The 22,349-nt window shown below is 30.8% G+C and overlaps 1 protein-coding gene across 1 annotated transcript; it reads right to left on the minus strand.

Moving 5' to 3' along the window:
• Positions 1-112: 112 nt before the first annotated feature.
• On the minus strand, positions 113-20,520 carry LOC139776346 (uncharacterized). Its single transcript, XM_071712917.1, is given in 33 exon segments — positions 113-314; positions 388-546; positions 939-1,106; positions 1,511-2,178; positions 2,275-2,531; positions 2,953-3,109; positions 3,385-3,568; positions 3,993-4,292; positions 5,018-5,173; positions 5,390-5,757; positions 5,759-5,905; positions 6,319-6,397; positions 6,470-6,619; positions 6,919-6,977; positions 6,979-7,090; positions 7,381-7,562; positions 7,961-8,238; positions 8,408-8,766; positions 9,013-9,251; positions 9,511-9,991; positions 10,282-10,437; positions 10,766-11,368; positions 11,646-11,798; positions 12,168-12,335; positions 12,588-12,778; positions 13,058-13,341; positions 14,558-14,934; positions 15,315-15,553; positions 15,882-16,356; positions 17,053-17,208; positions 17,334-17,736; positions 18,761-18,882; positions 20,195-20,520. Coding segments are annotated over 32 exon segments (7,983 nt in total). The 5' UTR covers positions 18,849-18,882; positions 20,195-20,520; the 3' UTR covers positions 113-127.
• Between the last annotated feature and the right edge of the window lie 1,829 nt (positions 20,521-22,349).

The raw sequence follows: 22,349 nt of genomic DNA on the forward strand, positions 1-22,349 counted from the left end.
TTCGCACTTTTTATGCGAGATACACTTTTTAAATAATAATAGGATATAACTAGTATATATGCTAGATAATAGTGTAAAATACTTGTAATAAAATACTTAAAAGTTATGATACTGACAAGCAGTTCAGTTAATATACAATATGCAAAAGTAAATCTTCGATTTCTCTCTTTAGAAATTTAAACTCATTTGCTCTTTTACTTTCAATTTTTTGAAAAAGAATTCTGAATAATCCTACCGTTTTGTATTGATAATCGCTTGATATCTGCGATGCCACATTAACAAACAAATCTGCTACTTCGTCCCATCTTCCGAAACTGTAACGAAAACGTACAAACGTAAGAGTTTTGTTGGTACAATTACAGTAGATAGTACTGTAATGACACTCACTATTGGTACAACGCTTTGGTATTTGTTGTTAAAAAGTTGAGGGTAACGTTTACTCCTACTGGACCTGCGTTGTACACGGATGCAAATACCGCTGAAACATCTTGTCGTCGAATGGCAGCGCTGGCAGGATCGTATTTTTCAATGGCTTTTCCTAAATAACTATTTAAACAAATTGCTCGTGAATTCATCGAGTGATTATAAAGTCGGGGCTATATCCAAGTAATCAAAAGAGATTATTATTACGACTATTATAATTTTAATTCCATGATATGAATACGGAAAAGTAGATTAATTTCATCGTTATAAATACACTTACCGATAAAAGTTAAAAATTCGAGTTAATTACATAGCTAATTTTTTAGTTAATTATTTTATCAAGCGAGTTAAAACCCTTCTCTAAATTAACGTTTCTAAATTATTTTTGTAAGCATATATATATGTATATCTCAATTATATGTTAAACAAACGAACTGGAAGGGTAACACTTTAAAGTTTTCTTTGTTTAAAATAGTTTACATTATATATATTATATTATCAGGTTGGAAACTTACTTTTGGAGCACTGTCTTATTTATCGAGCATCCGAGCGCATTTATAATGATCTTCTTCTCTGTTGCAAAGTTCGTCAGTAGATACTGACTCCACAGGAATTCCCAATCATCTGTCTTTCCTTCTTTTATTGCGGTACAATAAACTGCTGGTCTTGCATTAGTTGGAATTCTATGAATAAGAAAATCTTGTTAGATAAAAATAAGAGATTCCGTAATGAATTAAACTCCAAATTTTTGATCATTAAGATGCACCGACGAATTTGGTTCTCGGATCTCTTAATCAGCACATAATTATTTAGATCCTAATAAATATAAATTCATAATTCTAATTCTCTTTAGAATCTTTTTTAAACCCCGTTTTACAATTTTCCAAGATAATTTTAAGTTGTAACATTTTCATTCTCAGCATGCGTTTAATTTTAAGTTGTATATTTTATAACGTTTTAAATTTAAAATAGAAACTCCTGATTCTTGTATGGACTGAGATAATCGACACGGACAAATATATCAAATATAAGATTAAAACAACTAGTATCAATTTAATAATTTTATCGAAACTTGTTGGAACCTTACCGTAAAAAACCGTCTTTACGCCATAACTTAAATAGGTTTACAGCTGTGCTGACACATTCCGGTTTATTTAACTGGCAGGCCCATTGAAGAATTATTTCCCGATTTAATTTGTCTAAATACGTATCATCAGCAGCGCGATCCAAGAATCCTAATCTGTTATACATATTAGATAATAATTTCAAAACGTATTCATTTAGCTCCTTCTGGGAACTCTGCTGTTCAAATCTTCCGTAAATGAATGATAGGCCATTGAAGAATGCTTTCCAGGGCAAATGATTTGTCTCTTGTATCAAATATCTCGATGCGTTCATCAATAATTCGTACTCCACGTAATTAGCGCGAGCTAAGTTAAAGAGATCGTCTATAATTTGAGCACGATTCAAGACATGGATAGCTTCGAATCCTTTATTATTTAGCTTCGCAATTAATCTTTGCCATGAAGAAGTGTCATAATTAACACGGTAGAAGCCAGTTTGTTTGTAATTCACGATGAACCAATCATTAAGAGGATTAATATATACTCTCAGAGGGTTTGGTCCTAGCCACAATCCTTTGTGCTTTAAAGTAACCTCAATATATTCACTAAGTATGTCGGATTGAACGACTATATCAATTGGTATCCAATAAAACTCATTGCCAGTGGTATTTCTATTTACTAGGAACCGTTCCTGCAACAAAACACGTTAAAGTGATTTATAAAATTGTAGAAATATACGTGTGAGAAAATGCCGGAAGAACGATATAATAAAATTATATAATACTACCTGAGTAAGCGTTAATATGGAATTAGTTAATTTAGCATTGACGACGGGATATCCCGGTTGATTCGTCCAAGTGTTCATGACTTCCTCGACGCTTGCGTTTCGATTGCCAATTGGTATCGATATAAACGACTCGAAGCTTTCCCATAAATCTGTAGGACGTGCCGTATGATACTCTCGTTTTGTTAAATAATCACGGAGTGCCAATATATGAGCTTCTTGGTCGAATGCGTTGAATATCATTCGTAAGACACTGGCAGCTGAAATACATATAAATATTTCAATTAAATATAAAGTGTTTAGCAGAATATTGAGAGAGAAAACTTCAAATATTAGTACAGAAGAATATATATAGAAGCACTGAATTTAGTAATCAAATACTTTGTACTTGTAAAATAAAACATCGTTATAGTATAAATTGCTTTTGGGATAAAAAATTTATAATAGTAAATTTTATAATAATAACAATTTTGTGTTTTGCATAATTTCATATTTTTTATTTATAGAATCTTATATTATTATAGCAGCGAATAAAACTTATCAGAAATTGTGAAGAATATTTAATTGCAATAAAAATTCCCTCGATATTATGTGTTATGGATCTTGATTATTATGATGTAATATGTTACGTATCTTGTTACGTATCTTGATTATTGTGTTATAATATGATATTATACATACATTTCCCGTAAGTGATACCGTCAAAGGCACCAGCTATTTCTTCGGGTGTTCTAACGGGATTTGTCATTGGATGTGTTGAAATCGAAGCGTCTTTTGACAGAGCAGGATGCAGCTCGTAAACCACGAATTGATCCATGAATCTGTATTCTGGGCGTATCTAAGAAGGTAATGCAAATGAAAATTATTGTATTTGTTATTTACAATAATATTTGTATTCTCTAATGTATTATTTGAAAAATTCTGCTTTATAGCAAACTATAGTTCTTTTAGAAATTTAAGCAAAATTTAAAAGTAAGAGAATTAAACGTTAGTTGATTTCTCGAATTTTTTAAGAAAAATAAATTGTTACATTTTGAAAAACAAAGATCCATTTAGTGGTAAAGGTGAAAAATGTATAGCTTCTCATTTATACAAATATCATTCATTACACACCCGATCAGATGTAAACCATTCGAAATATTGTGCGAAACCTTCGTTGAGCCAAATATAATCCCACCAGTCGCAAGTAACGAGATTTCCGAACCACATGTGAGTAAGTTCATGCGCTATTGTGGTGATTATGTATCTTTCATATGTGGATGTAGTTTCTTTGTTATTATAGAAAACTCCGTATTCGCTGTTAAAGACATCGCATTATTTATACAATATGAGAAATTTACTGTATAAAATGTAGATAGAAATGTACAGTACCGATGAATAATATTGTATCAATTATGGAAAGGGAAGTCGTTACTTTAATGAAGAAAGACGTACATAAATGTCATAAAATTTTATAACATTTATTTATCTTAATGATTTAATTGCGTCGTTTCATATTATCGTCAATGATATTTAAATCAACAATTAAATCATTAAAATCTTTGTTTCTCAAAATATTTCTATCAAAGCATAAAATAACGGTATACTAAAATTAAATTTTGTAGCATTTATGTACGTCTTTCTTCATTAAAGTAACGATTTCTTTTTTCCATAAGCGATGTAATACTTTTGACTGGTACTGATGTATTTATATAATCGTTAAGGAAAAATAGCAATGTTACCGGAAAGTAACAAGACCCCAGTTCTCCATCGCGCCCATGGAAAAATCTGGAATTCCCACCAAGTCCAGCTTAGGTAAAGCATAGTCGATGTCCGTAATATTCTGTAACTCATCAAGAAGCTCCACGCCAATATTTTGAGCATATTTGCCATGTGCCACGACCTCCGGTCTACCCCATACGTTGAAAGTTGCGTTTTCAGGATTGTCCACAGATTTAAATTCGGAGACAACAAACGCTACCAGATACGTCGACATATCAACGCTGGTAGTGTGGAATGTGTCCAACGTATAGTTATCGTTCCTAAGTAACAGATAATTGTAATAACATAAAGCTGCTGACTTTTATGTATCCAGTAAAAAAATTTCGTGTTAAATTTAATATATTTTACACGTCCCAATTTATCCACTCTAATTTTTATGTTAATTTAGCAGAAGGCATATACGTAAATAAATAACACAAGTAATATGAAAAAGATTGTAACACATGGACGCTATTTAGAAGCAAAGTTTATGTTAAATTTACACATTTATAATGTTAAAATTTAATTAAAATAAAATGTTATTACATTAATGTTATTCTTTCTTCTCTTTTTTTTGCAAAGAAACAGATGACAGCAATACATCTTTATAATGTTTAACATAGAAAATGTCGATTTAACAGATGGAAACTCTTATGGAGAGAAAAGTAACACAACTTAGGTGTTTATTTTAATATATAAAATACGTTACTAAGAATTCGTGCATTTATGTATAGACTGTGTTATTTTAACTCTTAGAAACGTTGAATATTAACTTGACGCAGAAAAGTCAAAATAAACTTAATATGTTAATTAATAAAAACAAATGACAATATGTTACATTAACACCAGTGTTAAAAATTTAATAAAAAAAATTTTGCACAGATAGAAATCCACTCCTCGTCAAATACAAAATGTTTTTTACCGTGTACTTTTTACACTCGATAACTATATATGCGAGGCATATAATATATACAAGTTTGTTAAATATATTTTCATTCATACTTACTTTTTAGTTTCTGATTTAAGTTTCATATTACTCAGCGAGTTGTAATGATTTAGCCTCTGAATGTTAATTGTGAATTTCGATTTAAATGCTGGTTCATCGAAACAGGGGAAAGCCTGTCTAGCATACGTAGGCTCGAATTGTGTTGTAGCCAGCCAACTGTAAAATAAACGAACGAATTAAATATTAAAATCTGATCTAATTAATTTAATGGGATACTTTTATTTTCGCGCATTAACATTCCTATTAAGTCGTAGTTAATAAGAGTTTAATTAGAAAGCTGAAATGTGAGATTGCGAAACTAACTTTTATTTTCTTTTAATAAATTATATCAAAGTATTATGTATATTAAAATTATTTATAATTTGTACTCACTGTTGCACTCCGTTACTGTCAAAATACGAACTGCGATAGAATCCATTCATATCGTCATTTAGAATCCCGTTAAAATGAATTTCCGCTATTATTTCCTCGTTCTTATGTACGTAGCTGGCTAAATATATTCTTAGTTGCTGCGGAATATGTTCTGTAGAATTCAACAATTTTATTTCCGTGCCATTTCGGAGAATCGTGATACTTGAGATATTGAGTTTGTGAGAATTGAGAGCTATCAACGTAGTATCTTCCCGAACTGTCATATGTATTTTCACCACTCCTTCAAAGACGCCTTCTTCCATGTCAGGTGTGAGATATATGTCGTACAGTTTTGGAGCAAGCGTCTTCGGCAAGCGGTACGTGTTGCTTAGCAAATAGATTGTCCAATGTTTCAAAAATTACTGGCGCTTTTCTCTCGTACCAATCGAACTCGTATTTCGCCGTTGCCAAATAGGAATCGACGGATTTCTTGAATTCCGGTTCTTTGTTAGTCAGCCACTTGAGTAATTTTTGATACTGCGAGTCAAAAGTAATTTTTATTGAACAGATATTGATTGATTAGTTGACAAGAGTTTTAACGAGTATATAATTGCAATTTATTAAAGATTTGCCTTATAAAATATCTGATAAAATACGGTAATAGCAGCAGAAAAATTGTGTGATTCGACGAGTTCGGAGAGTTGACACTTTTTAATGAAAATTTAAATAAAACTCGGTTATTTTATTATTTTAAAGATTTTATTTTACTTGATTACTAAATTGTTTTTAATTTAATATTTAATAAAATGTGTACCATACATATGTGAAAAAATTATTTAATTATATTGTTCTTTATAAAAATCTTTTAGAATTTAATAGAGATGTTTCTTTTGCAATTTTGATTGTAAATTAAAATTAGTTAAAATGTATAACTTGAAGTTGATTATTACCTGATCGTAAAGATTATAAGTAGATAATCTGCTTGCCAAAGCGCTCACTATGTTTGCAATTTTTGTATGATCATTGAAACTGTAATTGAAAATGGCATGTTATATTGTGTTATTTTACGATTTTTATTATTGCGCATAATTATTTACTCACTGTCGGTGCAGTATATCATCGTAATTCGTTTCAATCACTTTCATGACAACTTCAACACCAGTTAAACTTGCATCGTAAACATTCGAGAATACTTTTGCACTATCTTGATACCGAATATTTGAATTCTCCGTGACCGCATCCCGCAATAACCTTGATTTAATATAACAAACAGATAAATTTGTTATTATTAATGCAATTAGCCTAGCACTGCAAATCTTCAAAACTACTCAATAAATTGTCTGTTTCTCATGAAGTCATTAGCATGTGAACGTAAATATTAGAAAATTTGCAAAATAAATTGCATCTTTGTAGAATTTTCTACACAACCTATGTTTATTATTGTATATTTTATAAAATAATTATAGTAAATGTAATTCACCGATGCCAATCAATTTATACTTTCGATGACAGCTCGATACAAACAATGAAAAGGATATTGCAATACTTACGTTTCTAAAACATCCTTGTTTTCAGAACAAGCCAAAGAACTAAGAATTACAAGTTTATCTAGTGGTCACTTCGCTGTTTAAGTACTCTTCCCATAAAAAGTTGTAAGTTTTATTCGTCTTGTCCATTCTCATGGCTGTGCAGTAAACGACATCGCGGTAATTTGGCGGTATTCTGTAAGAGAATTAATAATTAAAATCTGATTGATACAATATTATATATTATATAAATCTCATTTTATTTATGTTTTTGTTTTTCTCTATACTTTTACAGTTTTTACACAAATACACATGAGGCTTACGTACTGTACAATCAATACATGCTAAAATATTGATTATATTAACAATTTATATTAATTATATTAATAATTATTAATAAAAATTAATAATAAAATTACATATTAGCTCTACATGCTTTATGCCAAGCAAAGAAATAAATGTATTTTAATTTGGTCTTGGACTTACGTTTTCGAATGTTGCTTCAATTGGAAATATTTTGCAGCATAGAATTTACAATCTGCTACATCTAATTTACAGGCCCATTTGCGAGTATGTATTCTTAACATCTTAGTTAAATCGTCGTCGTTGTTGTTATCCTCAAATCCTAACCGTGCGAAAAGGTTTCCTATTAACGATGTTAACGATTTCTGAAAAAAAAAATCATACATTTCTTTCTGTAAAATTACTTACAAAATTTTTTTATACAAATAAACTTAAAGAAAACTAAGCGGCGCCCAAAAAGTTTAAAGTAGAATTTGCAGCTTAAAATAGAATTTGATTTATCAAAATATCCACAGCAAAGAAACTTCGTTCAAGTAGAAAGAAAAAGAAGTTTGAGATTTTATATTAATAAATATAAAATTTTGAAATAATTAAACTCTTTTAACATAATTTCTCTTTACATAGAATATAAAAGATATTATAACAATTTCGGCAATTTATATATTAGTAATAAATTAAAAAAGTAATAAGAAAATTTAGTTTTTAATTTATATAGAATATATTAATTATAATACACGCATTTTTATAATCGTAACGTACGTACTTTATATATGCCTTCAATATCGCGTCCCGCAAAACGGTTGTCCAAGTAAGGCAGATTATTGAAGAACGCGCGCCAAGGGAAATAATTATTTTCTCTTTCCAAATACGTTATAGCAGATATAACAGTCTTGTAATCGATGTAGTTTGCTCTTGCAAGATTCATAAGATCATCTATTAATGCCGCGCGATTGGTTTCGTGAATTGTTTGAATATCCTTATTCTTGAGATAATCAATTAGCTTCATCCAATGATCCTTATTATAATTTACACGATAATAACCTGGAAACAAATGCATTTGTAAGTTCAAAAATCTCAAAATAGTGAATATCATCGAATAGCGCAGATGCGTTTATTAAAATTTGTTAAATATTGTTTATTTATTATAATCTTATTATATTTATCATTCTTTCCAGTTTGTGCCAATTTTTAATTTGCTTCGCTTAATTACCTGATTGCTGCGTGTTGAATATTAAAAGTGAGTTTGATGGGTTTCTTATATTTATTGTTTTACTCGTGAACCATAATTTCGGCCTGGTATCAAAGTAGTCTAAACTATTCTGAATTTGTGCCCATTGGATCGGGATGTGCCATATAGTCTTGTCAGAATTATTCTCCTCTTCTTTAAAGAAGAAACGGTTTTGTTCTAGAAGTATAGCATTTTTTGTAACATTGACTTTAACGACAGGATAACCGGATTGAGTTGTCCATGTGTCTAAGATGGCTTTGATACTGTCTTTCATCCCTTTCTCATTTACTTGTAGTTGAAGTGATGCATACAAATCTTCTGGCGTGGCAACGTTGTATTTCCTAAGAAATTAAACAAGAAGTGATTTCTTTTTCTTGACAGACATGTCCGTTTAGACAAGATAAAATTTAAAGTTATTATGTATCTTAAGAATTAGAACTATATTTTCTCGTATTTTTAAATAAATGTCATAAATAATTTTCATTCTTTCACTTGCACTTACTTAATTAAGATTAATTCTTTTGATAAAATAAACTAATAAAAGAAATATCGCTGTAGTCTCTAAGATAAACATTATCTTTACATACCGTTTATTAAGATAGTCAATTAATGCGTTGTTGAATACTACAGTTCCATATGTTTTTTCGACCATTCTCAATATGCTACCACCTTTATCATAAGTGATTGTATCGAATATGCTTCGAATTTCACGAACAGTTGTTACATCGTGACTCATGGGATGTGTAGATTTGGAACTATCTGCTCTGAAAGCAGAATGTACTTCGTTCACCACGAATTGCGATTCCAACGTCTTGTCGTTAAATGCCTAGAATGCGAATAATAAATTTATTATTAAACTAGCGCTCTCATTTCAATATTTATTTCTTTATTGTATTGAAATGTAAAATAATCTGCATATATACAGTAGAAAAATGTGTGTAATTTTCGTGTTTGTGACCTAAAAAGATTTTAGACTCTCTTCTTAAAAACTCGTCGGCAGATTAATGGTGATGTATGAAAGCTGGATTTAAATTTCGCGAGTTCGTAAATCGGCATTACATCGATGGAGTGTTTTAGTTACGTACACGAGCGGGAGCGTGATATTCGAAGTATCTGGCAAATCCCTCGTTCAGCCACAGATACTTCCACCACAGAGGACTGACCAAATTTCCAAACCACTGATGAGAGATTTCATGAGCAATCACATTTCTGATATCCTGCTTGTTTGTGACCGGCGAGTGATCCTCGTCATACAACATATACGGTTCCTTGTATGTTAAAAGGCCCCAGTTCTCCATCGCGCCCGCTCCGAAATCGGGTAGAGCAGCCATAAAGAGTTTTGAGAGCTGATATTTCTGTTTGTACGTGGTCTCGAAGAAGTTCAACAACGGAGACATTACGGATAGAGCGTAATCGGTTTGATTAATGGCGTTGGGACGTGCGTATACGGCCAATTCAGTTTCCTTCATTTTTACAGATTTAGACTTAAAATCGGAAACGACAAGTGCTACTAGATACGTCGACATCGGTACTGAGTCAGAGAAAATGTACAATTGACGACCACCACTGCAACAATTTGGCAAATGGTACACTCTATTGTAAACACTGTAATATTTTTTTAAGAGTCATGTTTACGCTATTTAAAATATAATATCTTTGAAGCATATTTTTGTATCAAGAAATACTAAGTATATCAGATTAAATTATCAAATTTGATTCTTTTTGTTGGAGAGACAAGAAGGGACAATGATATTATATAATACCAAAGTAAAATATTTGCAATTGATTAAAAAGTTGTGAAAAAGAGAGTATTCAATTAAATTCTCCTTAAGAAATACATTCGAATTTATACATACCCTTTTATTATCTCCCGATAGTTCATATTACTGATGGCTTCGTAATCTGACGGCACGCTAACTTGAACGGTGAAGATTGCTTTCATCGCTGGTTCATCGAAGCAAGGGAACATTCTTCTGGCGCCAACGGGTTCTAAGTGCGAGGCTGCGAGCCATCTAATACGTCAAGCAATTCACATTTAATTATCTTTAATGCAAGAATTTGAGCTATAGAAAAAATATTTTTTTATACTTTTTATATGTTATATCTCTTTCTACTTTTTACTTTTTTGATATAAAATTGGCGATTGAAAATTTAAGATAAAATTATTGTTGAAACATTATTATGACATAAATGCAATGATAGTAAATGCATTAGTTTTTAAAAGTTTTTCTCAGCATTTTTATGAAAGCACAAGTTCCTTAAAACAGAAAGGATTCGAAAGTATTTACTGCTAATTTACATGACGCAAATTTTAAGTGACACAATAATGTTTAACATTACCTCGTTTCTCCCTTCTCATTCACGTAAGAACTTTTGTAAAAGCCACGATGCTCCGGCGGATTCAAATTACTCGTGTATTCGATATCGATGGTCAATTTCGTTCCAGCGGTTACTTCTTGTTCCAGATAAATCACGCAGAAGTCATAACGGTCTATTAACTTCTTCGTAAGAACCTTCACTTTTGTCTGATTGGCCGTCACGCTTATATCGTGATATGTAATTTCCGACGAGTGCAAAGTGATCTGACTTGTCGGTTGCTTAACGTCAGCTTCGATCGTCACCTTTCCGTCGACGGTAAAATTCCCAGTCTCGAGATAAGGCGTGACGGAAATGATATATCTTTTGGGACTTATATTCGTGGGTAGGCGATGCGCGACGTTGTCACGTGCTTGTAGCCACCGAATTATAGATGGCGAATAGCTCCTATACCATTGCAATTCGTACTTTGCGATTCTTAAAGAGGACTCCAGAGACTTTTGAATTGACGCAAAGTCCGTTTTATGGCTGTTTATGAGTTTTTCAAATTTGTTCACTAATTCGATTGTAGAGAGACGCTGCGATGCCCCATCGAGGATTGTGGCTATTGTACCCTGTCCTTCGTAGCTAAAAGAGAAAATAGCATATTTGTAAATAAAAGAAATGATATCTTTTCATATGCACCCGTTGATATCATCTGTTTAAGTAAAATTTTGTATGGTCCAAAAAAATTTAAAGAAATATATTTTATGCAATTATGCGTGGTGCATATAAATATGTATTAGTACATTATTAATATTTTCCATTAATTTATAAATGTGTCTCGAATATTATTTGCATCTACTTCCCTTTGCAAATTAATATTGATATATCGCATAATTACTATGTTATAATGGTGACTTACTATGCTTCCATTTCTTTGTGATATTTTTCAACAAAATCGAGAATATATTCGGCGCCAAGCAGGCCAGAGTTATAAACGGCGGCGAAGACAGTCGTGCTGTCCTGTTTACGAATTCGACTTTTTTCATAATTGGTAATGGCATACTTCAGATATCTGCACGAAAATAATAATAATTAATATTTAAACATTATGTAGTACACAATACAATATCTGCATGATAATTATGTCGTACCGCTATTTTCCTCTATCCGAATTATAGCTACAATTACACAATCCAAACTAACTATTGTTAAAAAATTTAAATTCTTTTATAAATACATTATTAATGTAAATATTTTGTCTTTAATTTTATACATCAAACAATTAGGAAACGTTTAAACTACTTCTAGATGGCTTATTATTATCTGCAATAAGTATTGTGTCTTTATTTTGCTATCTTGTAACAACAGTACTTTTTATACAAATATTATAAGTATTCATATATATTGAACATAGTTTTCATATCAGTATATCAAACCTTACTTTTCTAGGATTGCTTTATTCTGACTGCACCCCAAAGCGTTTAGAATCACTGTCTGGTCGGCCGCATGATTAGAATTAAAATATTCCTTCCACAAAAATTCCCAGTCATCAGAAGTTCCATGTCTTATGGCTACGCAGTACGCTGTGGTTCTTTCATTCGGCTTGATACTGTTGAATATTAAACAATCTGACATTAGCTAGACTATAATAAATTATTTCTTAAGAATTATAATCAATTTTTTTAATTACACGTCAAAGTCGGGATATTTTAACTTTTTATAAGATAAATAAAAGCAAAAAGTTTATATGTATATCGTAAAGATACTAGAGGGTAAGTACTTGAATTTTACTGTGTATGTCATATAATATGTACACTGTGGAGATTTCAATAGAACTGAGAGAATGCTTGCATATTCTTACCGGGAATTAGCATTTTTTGCTTTCCACTGTTTAAATTTATCTGTGTAAATCCTTACACATTCGTTATCGTCGAAATTACAGAGCCAATTATTCACCTCTCGTCGTAACAGAACCGTTAACCTGTCATCTTTTTCGCGATCCTCATATCCTATCTTAACGTTTATATTGTCGATAAGAGACAAAACATACATCTAGAAATATAAAACGAATAGCGTTATAAAATTATATACATATAATAGATTTGTTATTTTCTTGTACTTGAATTTATATAAATATCTTGGAATTGTAACTGTCTAAGTATGTGTATTTAAATAATTTTATAAAAAGAAAATATATTAATTGTAAATTAATTTAAAACATTTATATGATAGACAATGTGGATAGTCTAGTGACATAAGATCATGTCTGCTTTTTAAATTATGTATAAATTTGTGTTGTATACTTAATTAACGAAAACAAAATAACGAAACCTTAAATAAGGAATGTTCCAGATTATATCCAGTAAATCGCTTATTTAGATATTCCAAACTATTGAATGCTGCTTTAAAGGGCAGGTAATTCGTTTCTCTTTGAAGATAAAGCAATCCATCCAAAATCATATCGTAATTTTGATACCCTGCTCTACCCAAATTTAACAGATCGTCTACAATGGCGGCTCTATTTAGTACATGAATTTCATTCAGGTTTTTGACGGTTTTTAAGATATTGATAATTTTCTCCCATCCGCGTTTGTCATAATTTACACGATAAAAGCCTGTAATAAAAATATCAAAATTATTATTTTAGCAGTTTTTATATAAAATATATTTATATAAATTATCTAGAATTTATGATATTAATTCTAAAAGTTTTTGTTTAACGTTTTTATCAACATATACGCAAAATTATCGTTTTGATCGTTAAAAAAAAAATATATATATAGAGGAAAGTACCCGATTATGAGATACCATATCTATTTTGTGTGATTGCCGGAAGTCTATGGGCAGAATTGAAAAAAATAGTAGGTCATTTTAAAGGGAATTTAATAAGCTTTAAGATGCTGAAATGTAAAATTTAATTTAAATATTAATTTTGCTGAAAATTAGAAAAATGTGAAAAATGAGCTTTCAAAAAAATCGAAAAAGTGTGCTCCTAATATGAGAGACCCCGGGAAATCGCTAATAAAGTGCAAAATACATCATATTGCAATTAAAAATCTTTATTTAAAGTTTTTGAAAGACAAATGTAATGGAGAAGCATATTTGCAACAATCGTAAACCCACTTATACTCAATATTGTACCTAATCTTCCCCCTCCACCCTTTCCCCTCAAATCAAGGTCAGCACAGTCTTATAAATTCGTATAAACCTTCCCTTAACGTTAATATAGTATTTTCTCTTCTTTTATTACTATACAATAACTTTCATACTTCAGCAACCCAGGAGTACCCTGAGTATCTCATGTTACGAGCACCACGCCTTGCGGTTTCGCGATCACCAAATCTAATCTCTACAATTGAGCAACTCAACATATCCCGTATTTTCCTATTAATACGACCTTACTCTATCGCTGCATGCTGAACTTATTGCCAAATATTTATTAATTATATAATAAACAAGGTTTAAAGACTCATATCCATGGCACTTGACAACATCCAATTTCACAATTTCTTTCTCTGCAACGACTACACGCACGATCAAACAATGAATTTTCCACTAAATAGGTTTTACCCCAAGGGCAATAAGTTCATGGTGGAACCAACAGATAGGGCCTATTAGTTTAGCAGAAACCTCGCTGTCGCATATTAGGAGCCTATCTCATAATCGGGTACTTTCCTCTATATATATTTTAATATAATTTATCCTATCAATAAATAACAATTTAATCATTAACGTACGATAATTGTCTAATAACGCGTATTAGACATATTATTATAATACATAGTTTTGTAAATTATTCTTGTGTGACTAAAAACACTGTTCGGTACCAACCTGATGATTGAACGTTGAATATGACCCAATCTTCCGGGTCAATTTTGAGAGATGCGGTGCTTCTTTTGGTAGTCAGCCAATACTTTGGAATCGTGTTAGTGAAATCTGATTTGCTCTGTGTAGCAAACGTGAGCGGGACAGACCAAATGATATCTGTAGTGGTGTTATACAAGTTTCTCAGAAGAAAGCGTTCTTGAGTAATATTCAATATTCCGTTATCATTAATGGCGATTGATACAACGGGATATCCGGGTTTTGTAGTCCAAGTATCCATTTCTTTTTTTACATCAATGTTTATGCTTGGATTCGTTGATTTATCTGTTCGATTCTTTATCGCTATCCATAAAGCATCCGGATTACCCAATCCTTTTGCTTTGCTAGAAAATATATTATGTTTGTAATATAAGCTCTCGACTGTATCGAGAGAAAGATATGATTTCGTATAAAAAGATCGGTAATTTAAAATGTCTTTAATTTATACAATATTTATAATCAAACAATAATAAATAAGTTTCTCGCATCATCAAATGATGTTACGATGTCAATTTAATATGAAAATAATATTAAAAATTTAATATTATTAATTAAAATAATACTAGTTTCTTTTACTAATAATATTACATTAGTTGCTTTTATGAGTTATTTAATGTATTATTCTCAAAGATTATTATATAGATATCTTAAAATCGAGCATTTTTGAGCAAATTAATTAATTGTGTTTAAAATACAAATAATTACAGTCTGCTGTAATATTTACTTGTTTTGTATGTAGCTGCGTAATGCGTCTTCGAAAACATTATTTCCGAACACAAGGCTCATCATACGGACAATACTGGCTCCTTTGTTGTAGGTAATAGTATCTGCTATTCCCGCGACATGCGATTTACTAGAAACCTCCCGAGTCATTGGAAGAGAAGATTCAAGACCGTCCGCGATTAATGCAGATTGATGTTGCTCCACCACGAATTGGTCTTCCATATTCCATTTTGGTTCGAGCTATGCAAAATAAAAATGTTAGCATAAAGAAAGCAAGATTTATTAATGCAATTTTTGCGAAGATGTAAAAAGCGTTGAAAAAATGTGCCAAAAATAAGATTTTTTTACATTTTTTATTAAGAATTGATATTGCTGTGGGCATCAACAAGATATATCATTCGTTTAGTTTTCAGAATATCAATTTATGATTAAGTAAATCGTGTAAAATTAAAATTGTAAGAAAAATGACTCAAATTTATTATCCAAGTTTAAATTTTCTTATGAAAATTATATTTTTGTTATATTTTACGTGCGATGGTTGCATAAAAGTCCTGAATATTGCTCTTACTTCCGCGGTACCGAAGTACTGATAGTATCTGGCGAACGCTTCGCTGAGCCAAAGGTAGCTCCACCATTCCGGTGTCACCAAATTGCCGAACCACATGTGCGTGAGCTCGTGAGCGATCACGGAAGCCACGCTCTGCTGCGCTGTCGCCGACGATTCTTTCTTGTCGTACAGCATTCGACTCTCGCGATACGTCACCAATCCCCAATTTTCCATGGCCCCGGCTGCGAAGTCAGGTACGGCCACCATGTCCGTTTTTTCCAGCGTATAACTTTCGTTAAATTTCTTCTGATATAGTTCGAGTGCTTTTTTGCCGATCTCCAAAGCGTATTCAGCCTGATTAATAGTGGACGGTTTGGACCATACTTTAAATGAATCACTTCCAAGAGAACTGAATTCCGAAATGACAAAGGCCACTAAGTATGTGGACATTGGGATGCTTTCCTTGAAGACATCCCAGATCTTGGCTCCCGGTTTCCTTAAAGGCAAATGTATTATGAATGCATTAACCCTTTCTCTCAATGACGAAAATATCCACAAAAAAAAAACTGGCCAGGACATAACGAAAAAATTCGCTCATTCAAGAAAGGATACTTTTAACTGAGTAATTAGAACCTATTTTAAGTTTTTGGGGTAGCTGACTGCAAATCTGAAATCAAAATTGCGAAATTTTGGCGGATTCAATATGGTGGACCAAAAATGTAAAAAATTGTTTAATTTGCATAAAAATTTATATTCAAAAGTTTTTAAAACCGCTAATTTTAAATTCAAAATAAAAATTTAAGAATTCAAAATAATGAGCAAAAAATACAAAATATGGTTTAATTGCATAAAAGTTTGAAGAAATTTTTGAAGCCGCTGATTTTGTTTTTAAAATTGAAATTTGTTAATTTTAAATGACAAATTTAATATGATGGCCAAAAAATTTAAAATATCGCTCGGTTTGCATAAAAATTAATTTATAAGAATTTTCATAACTTTCCGCCATTTTGATCTCAGTTTTAGAGATTCAGCGAATCAATAAACCCCCAGAAAGCATTTTTTAAATAACTTTATTAACTCTTGTGTCAAAAGCATTTTTGACCCACAAGCATTTTTTTCACCTAACAGCCAAGTTAAAAAACTCATTCTGGAGAGTAGTACATTGATAGTTATACGGTTTCTTGACACTTACAGTCTTTCAGATTTTTCCAATTTCATATTACTGAGGCACTTATACTTGTCGTCTCTTGCTATACGGATCGTGAATTTTGCCTTAAAACTCGGCTCGTCGAAGCATGGGAAGGCATGTCTCGCGTGTGTTGTTTGAAACTGTGTTGCAGCTAGCCATCTATGGTTTTAAGCAAAAAAATTCGTATTAGGAACCATCATGATATTTACTCATGATCATAATATTCATATAGTATTTTTTATTTCTTTTGTCATGAAAAAATTGCATATCGACGTATCACTTACTTAATCTGTCCGTTTTTGTCGAAGTAAGAACTTCTATAAAATCCAATCATGTTATCAGATAAGACTCCATTATACCCCATGCTAATTACTAGATTTTTACCCTTTTCGACGGGATTGGGGAGATTGATAGTATATTTTTCAGTAACATTGTCATACGAAGTCGCAGGATTAGGCAAGTATGTCTGAACATTCGCTGATTCGATTTTGAGGTTTCCCACATGTAGTGTAACTTTGTCAGTTCGACTTTCTACCACAGCTTCAATTTTTACGTAGCCGGTAAATGTAAAATCATCTAAATTCGGAATCAGCTTGATATCGTACGAAATGGGTTTAATGTTTGTTGGTAATCTGTAGTTGATGGATTCGTCATTTTGTGAAAAATCTTCATTTTCCGCAAGTGTACCTAAAGAATATGTTACGTAAGTTATCTCAAAAAGTTGTATATACGAAACAATTTATTTCAAAAATATGTCGCAAAACTGACAAAATTGGTTATACAATATGTCCCAGGATTTATCCGCCAAACTGTGAGAGCATATTCTACAAGTGGAAACAAAAAAATTTTATATGTTTGGCTAGAAATGCTTTATTACAAAGTTATAAACAAATATTGAAACGGAATAAGAAATAGGTAACAATCGTTCTTTGGCATCCGAGATTGCCAGATTTAACTTCTTGATTTTTACTTACGCGGAACGTAAAAAAAAAAGAATAAGGTTTACAGTACAAAAGTGTCTTTACATGAAGATTTAATGCAACGAATTAATAATTCAATTACTGAGATACAACAAAATTCTCAAGGTATCTACTGTAATAAGTTTTGACATCGATGTCAAACTTCTATTGTCAGGCAAAGAAATGCCATTTTAAAATGCGTTACTAAATCGTTTTATTCATATTCTGCACAATGGAAAATCCGTTATCACCTATAACATTTTATGTTCCGTTTTTCAATATTTGTTTATAACTTTCTAATAAAGCATTTCTAATAAAACTTCATATAACAATTTTTTTCTTAATTCCACTTGTAAAATATGCTCCCGTAGTTTGGCTAAATATTTGGATAAACCCTGAGACACCCTGTATAATTTTACATAAAGTAATCAGTAATCTAATCGCACCAATTTAAAAATGCATACATCATATGTACAAAGATTCTTATGGCAAACGTTAGATATATAAAATTTTCTACTAGTGTGACATTTAATTTAATTTTGTAACAATATAAACCTTTATGCCCATAACTTTTATAAAATTAAGAATGTTTATTTTATCATATATATATTGAAGAAAACGCGCGTTATTCGTAAATATATAATTTTATACATTTTAGAACATTTTATATATTTCAACTCTTTTTCATAAATACTTTTTAGATAAATTGTTATAAAATATACATATAAAATATAAAATATAAATAGAATTACCATCATAAAACGGAGATTTATCTGCTACGTTTCCACTGAGTAATGTGATTAGGGTGCAAAGCAACAAATGTTCCCGTAAGATCATCATTAAAAAGGTAAATAATCTTCTTGATCTCTTTAAACTGTATAAATATAGAGTCATATGAGTATATGTAAATTACTTTTTTTATTTAGTTAACAATCGACTAACTACGCAGTATTAATATCCATGTCGTATTATGTTTATTTAGACGCATTAATTTGTCATAATTATTTACCGCAGAAGAAAAAACTTAATAAAAAGAGTATAATAAAAAATTAAAAAATCTTTTTTTTAAAAGAGTATTTTGCGTCTATATATCTGTATTTTAGAGGTAAAAAATCATATCTCCAGTTTTTGTTAAAATAACCTAACCTAACCGTAAATTAAGATACAGAGAATAAATTACTCGTTCCTCCAGATTTGCTACGATTAGAGATAGCGGAGATCCCATAGATGATCTGTATGTTGATAGATTTTGTTGTTAAACAAAAAATAAGTTGAGGACATAATGAATTTTACGGCAGAAATGAATTCATCGCGTGGTATCTTGGTGTTAGGTTCAATAAATTCCCACCTTTTAATTATGTCCTCGATGGCAAGATCCAAAGGAACGTTCGTAAATAATGAAATGACATCAAGCGACACAAGCGCATCTGAATCGTTGAGTTTTATTTTTGAGAGATCGTTGCACAAGTCAAAACTTGTTGACGTAACTTGCAGGTTTTGGAAGACTATCGGTGAGGATTTTTTGTAGGGAAGCTGCTAGAGAATGAACGGCAGTATTCACTGAGGATACAATAATTCTAAGAGGGACATCTTTTTTGTGGATTTTGGGAAGGCCGTATAGGCTTTCGGGAGAGTCGCGTAACTGGAATGCAATCTGAAATATTCATTTTTTGACCACGTGTGTTTGACTCTAACAAGGCATTTTTAACTATAACTTTATAACTTTAGGTATATATATTTTTGCGTGATTTATTTCTTTCAATGTAATTTTATCGATTAGAACGTTCCGATGAAGACCAGGTAGGTCGAAACATAAATAATTGTCCTTATATACATATATATTTTTATTAAATTTCAATTCTATAAACTAATATTTAAAAATTCTTTTTGCTCGAATATTGGCCGGGTAACCTTTCTTTAATAAATCAAGTTGCTACATTTATTTTATACCTAAAAAAATATAGTATTTTCTTATTTAAAACTTTAAACCTTGTTTTCTCTAAATTCATAATAATATAGAGATACCATCCTTTACCTCTAATTATAAGGTACAGACATTGAATCGAGTAGAAAATGTTGCTTATAAAGATTCAACGCTTTTAATATTTCTTATATAAACTTGTACGTCATTAACACGATGCTCTTTCGAAAATTGAAGAATATTTAGAAATTATAATCGCACTTACCTTCACTAAAGGTTTTTTTTTCGCTACGACTAATATTGTCGTTTTCTCATGGCTGCTTTATAATTTACTTCACAACGTAATAAATGTCCGTAATTCTATCTGGTACAGCAGAAGTTTATTATATCCACAAATACCGCGTTTAAGAATAATTATTTCACTTTTCTTAATATTTCAATTTCACTTTTAGACTAAAAGCTTGTTACAGAGAGAGAGTTGGTCACACGTCTATCGCGGGCAATCAATGTATCCGATTTTCACAGTACGTATCTAAATGAACATGTCGCGCGAACAATTCTCGATCGAATGAGAGATTGTTAAATGCGTTTTGCTCTTCGGTACCTTGTTGAGATCGTTACCTATAACATATTATCGATATCTTATCACAGATTGGTCAATGACGATGCCATAATTTTTTTTCATATAAAACCATGTTATCACATGTATCTTTGCTTGCACAAAAGCTAGCGTCACGCGCTAGTGCGAATCAATAATTACAGATATGGAGAAAAAAAGTTACGTGAGAGAAGTTATCGATTAGAGCTTAAGACATTTATTACTAATTGGATTACTACAACTGTTTGCGACAGACTATTCACGAATTAATCTACAGCGATAATCTAGATTAATGATAAAGTTTCCGCGTAATACACATAACTTTATCAAATTACACTTAATATACCATATAAAACCATTTATAACAGGTTATAAAAAAAAAAACAAAGTTTTGAAATAATTGATAGTGGATTATGACGAGCAAGCCGGGAAAACCGTTCGATTGCATCAAACAAATTATGTGATTGTATTAAAGTGTTGCAATTGTCTTGTTGATAATTGCAAAACTCTAATGTAATATTTTTAACAATCACATTTGAACAAACACGCGAATCAAGTTTTACATTATGTTCTATGATTAAAATCTGCGCTTATTGATCATTGTCTTTGAGATAATAAAAAAGTCTGACAAATAACACACCTTTTTATAGAATAGAGTACATTATAAAGGAATGTCAACACATTCGCAATATTTGATAGTGGAATATAGCACATTTAGAATATGTTAAAATCTAATTCTTTTAAGTGTATTTAAAGCAATCTTTCTTTCGTGTTTAAAATATGTATAACTCAGAAGTTCAACCAATGTTTTATTATAATTATCAAGTAAATAAATTGCGATTATCAGTATACGATAAGTATACAGGATGTAAAAATACGTACAAAAATTAAAGAAGATGTTGAAAATGGCATCTTTGCATGAACAATATATTGTTCGGTTTGTTCGGTTCGGTACCAACGTGCACAAGATGTACAGAAATATGTAATACGCCTGGTATCGTTGAACATGTTAGGAGGAACATGAGGAGACGAACATCTTCTTTAATTTTTGTATTTTGACAACTTAAAACGTATTTTATCCGTTAATAAACCGAATTTAAGCTCAAAAGTTGTAATGCCCATAACTCGGTAGGAGATCATTTACAGACCTATGTTGATAAGAACTTCTTTCATTATTTTGATATATACTATTCCTTAAAGTAGCGGACAACCTTTTTGTTGTACCCTATATAAATAGCGCGAATAAATTGCTCCATCAGTATCCATCAGTATAGTCTTATACAATTTTTTTTTACAAGTCTGTTATATGTTAACATGACTTTTTGTGATTCTTATATTTAAAAATTGTTTTTAAACATAAGTATTTAAACACAAGAATTTAAAAAGATAAGGATTATAAATGTTTATTTTGCGACCTTTAAACAGAACAATCTTGGATATCAATTATCTGATATTCTTGAATATCAATCAAATTGCATTTTTTTCAGCTATGATACATTACGCTTTAGGCAAAGAAAGTTTTAGCAAAGAAAGTATTAAACTTTATATGTGTATTTGATTTTATGAAAAGTTAGAGAATTAATTAATAATTGTCGCAATTGCGCTGATTATTTAATATCTATACTTTGATATCTAAATAATAACATCTGAAAGAGTTGCGTAAATTATATCTTTTCCAATGTCAAATAGATGGAATACGCCATCTTTCTCGATAAAACATAATTTTTAACAAATATACATAACAAATATATTTTAACAAAAAATAGGGTAAATATATATTAACATTAATAAATTATGAAAATTAAAAAAAGAGATAAAATAT

The sequence above is a fragment of the Temnothorax nylanderi genome, unplaced genomic scaffold, assembly GCF_030848795.1.
Source record: "Temnothorax nylanderi isolate EJ_2023f unplaced genomic scaffold, tnyl_v1.0 TNYL_tig0117_pilon, whole genome shotgun sequence".
In the NCBI taxonomy this organism is placed as follows: Eukaryota; Metazoa; Arthropoda; class Insecta; order Hymenoptera; family Formicidae; genus Temnothorax; species Temnothorax nylanderi.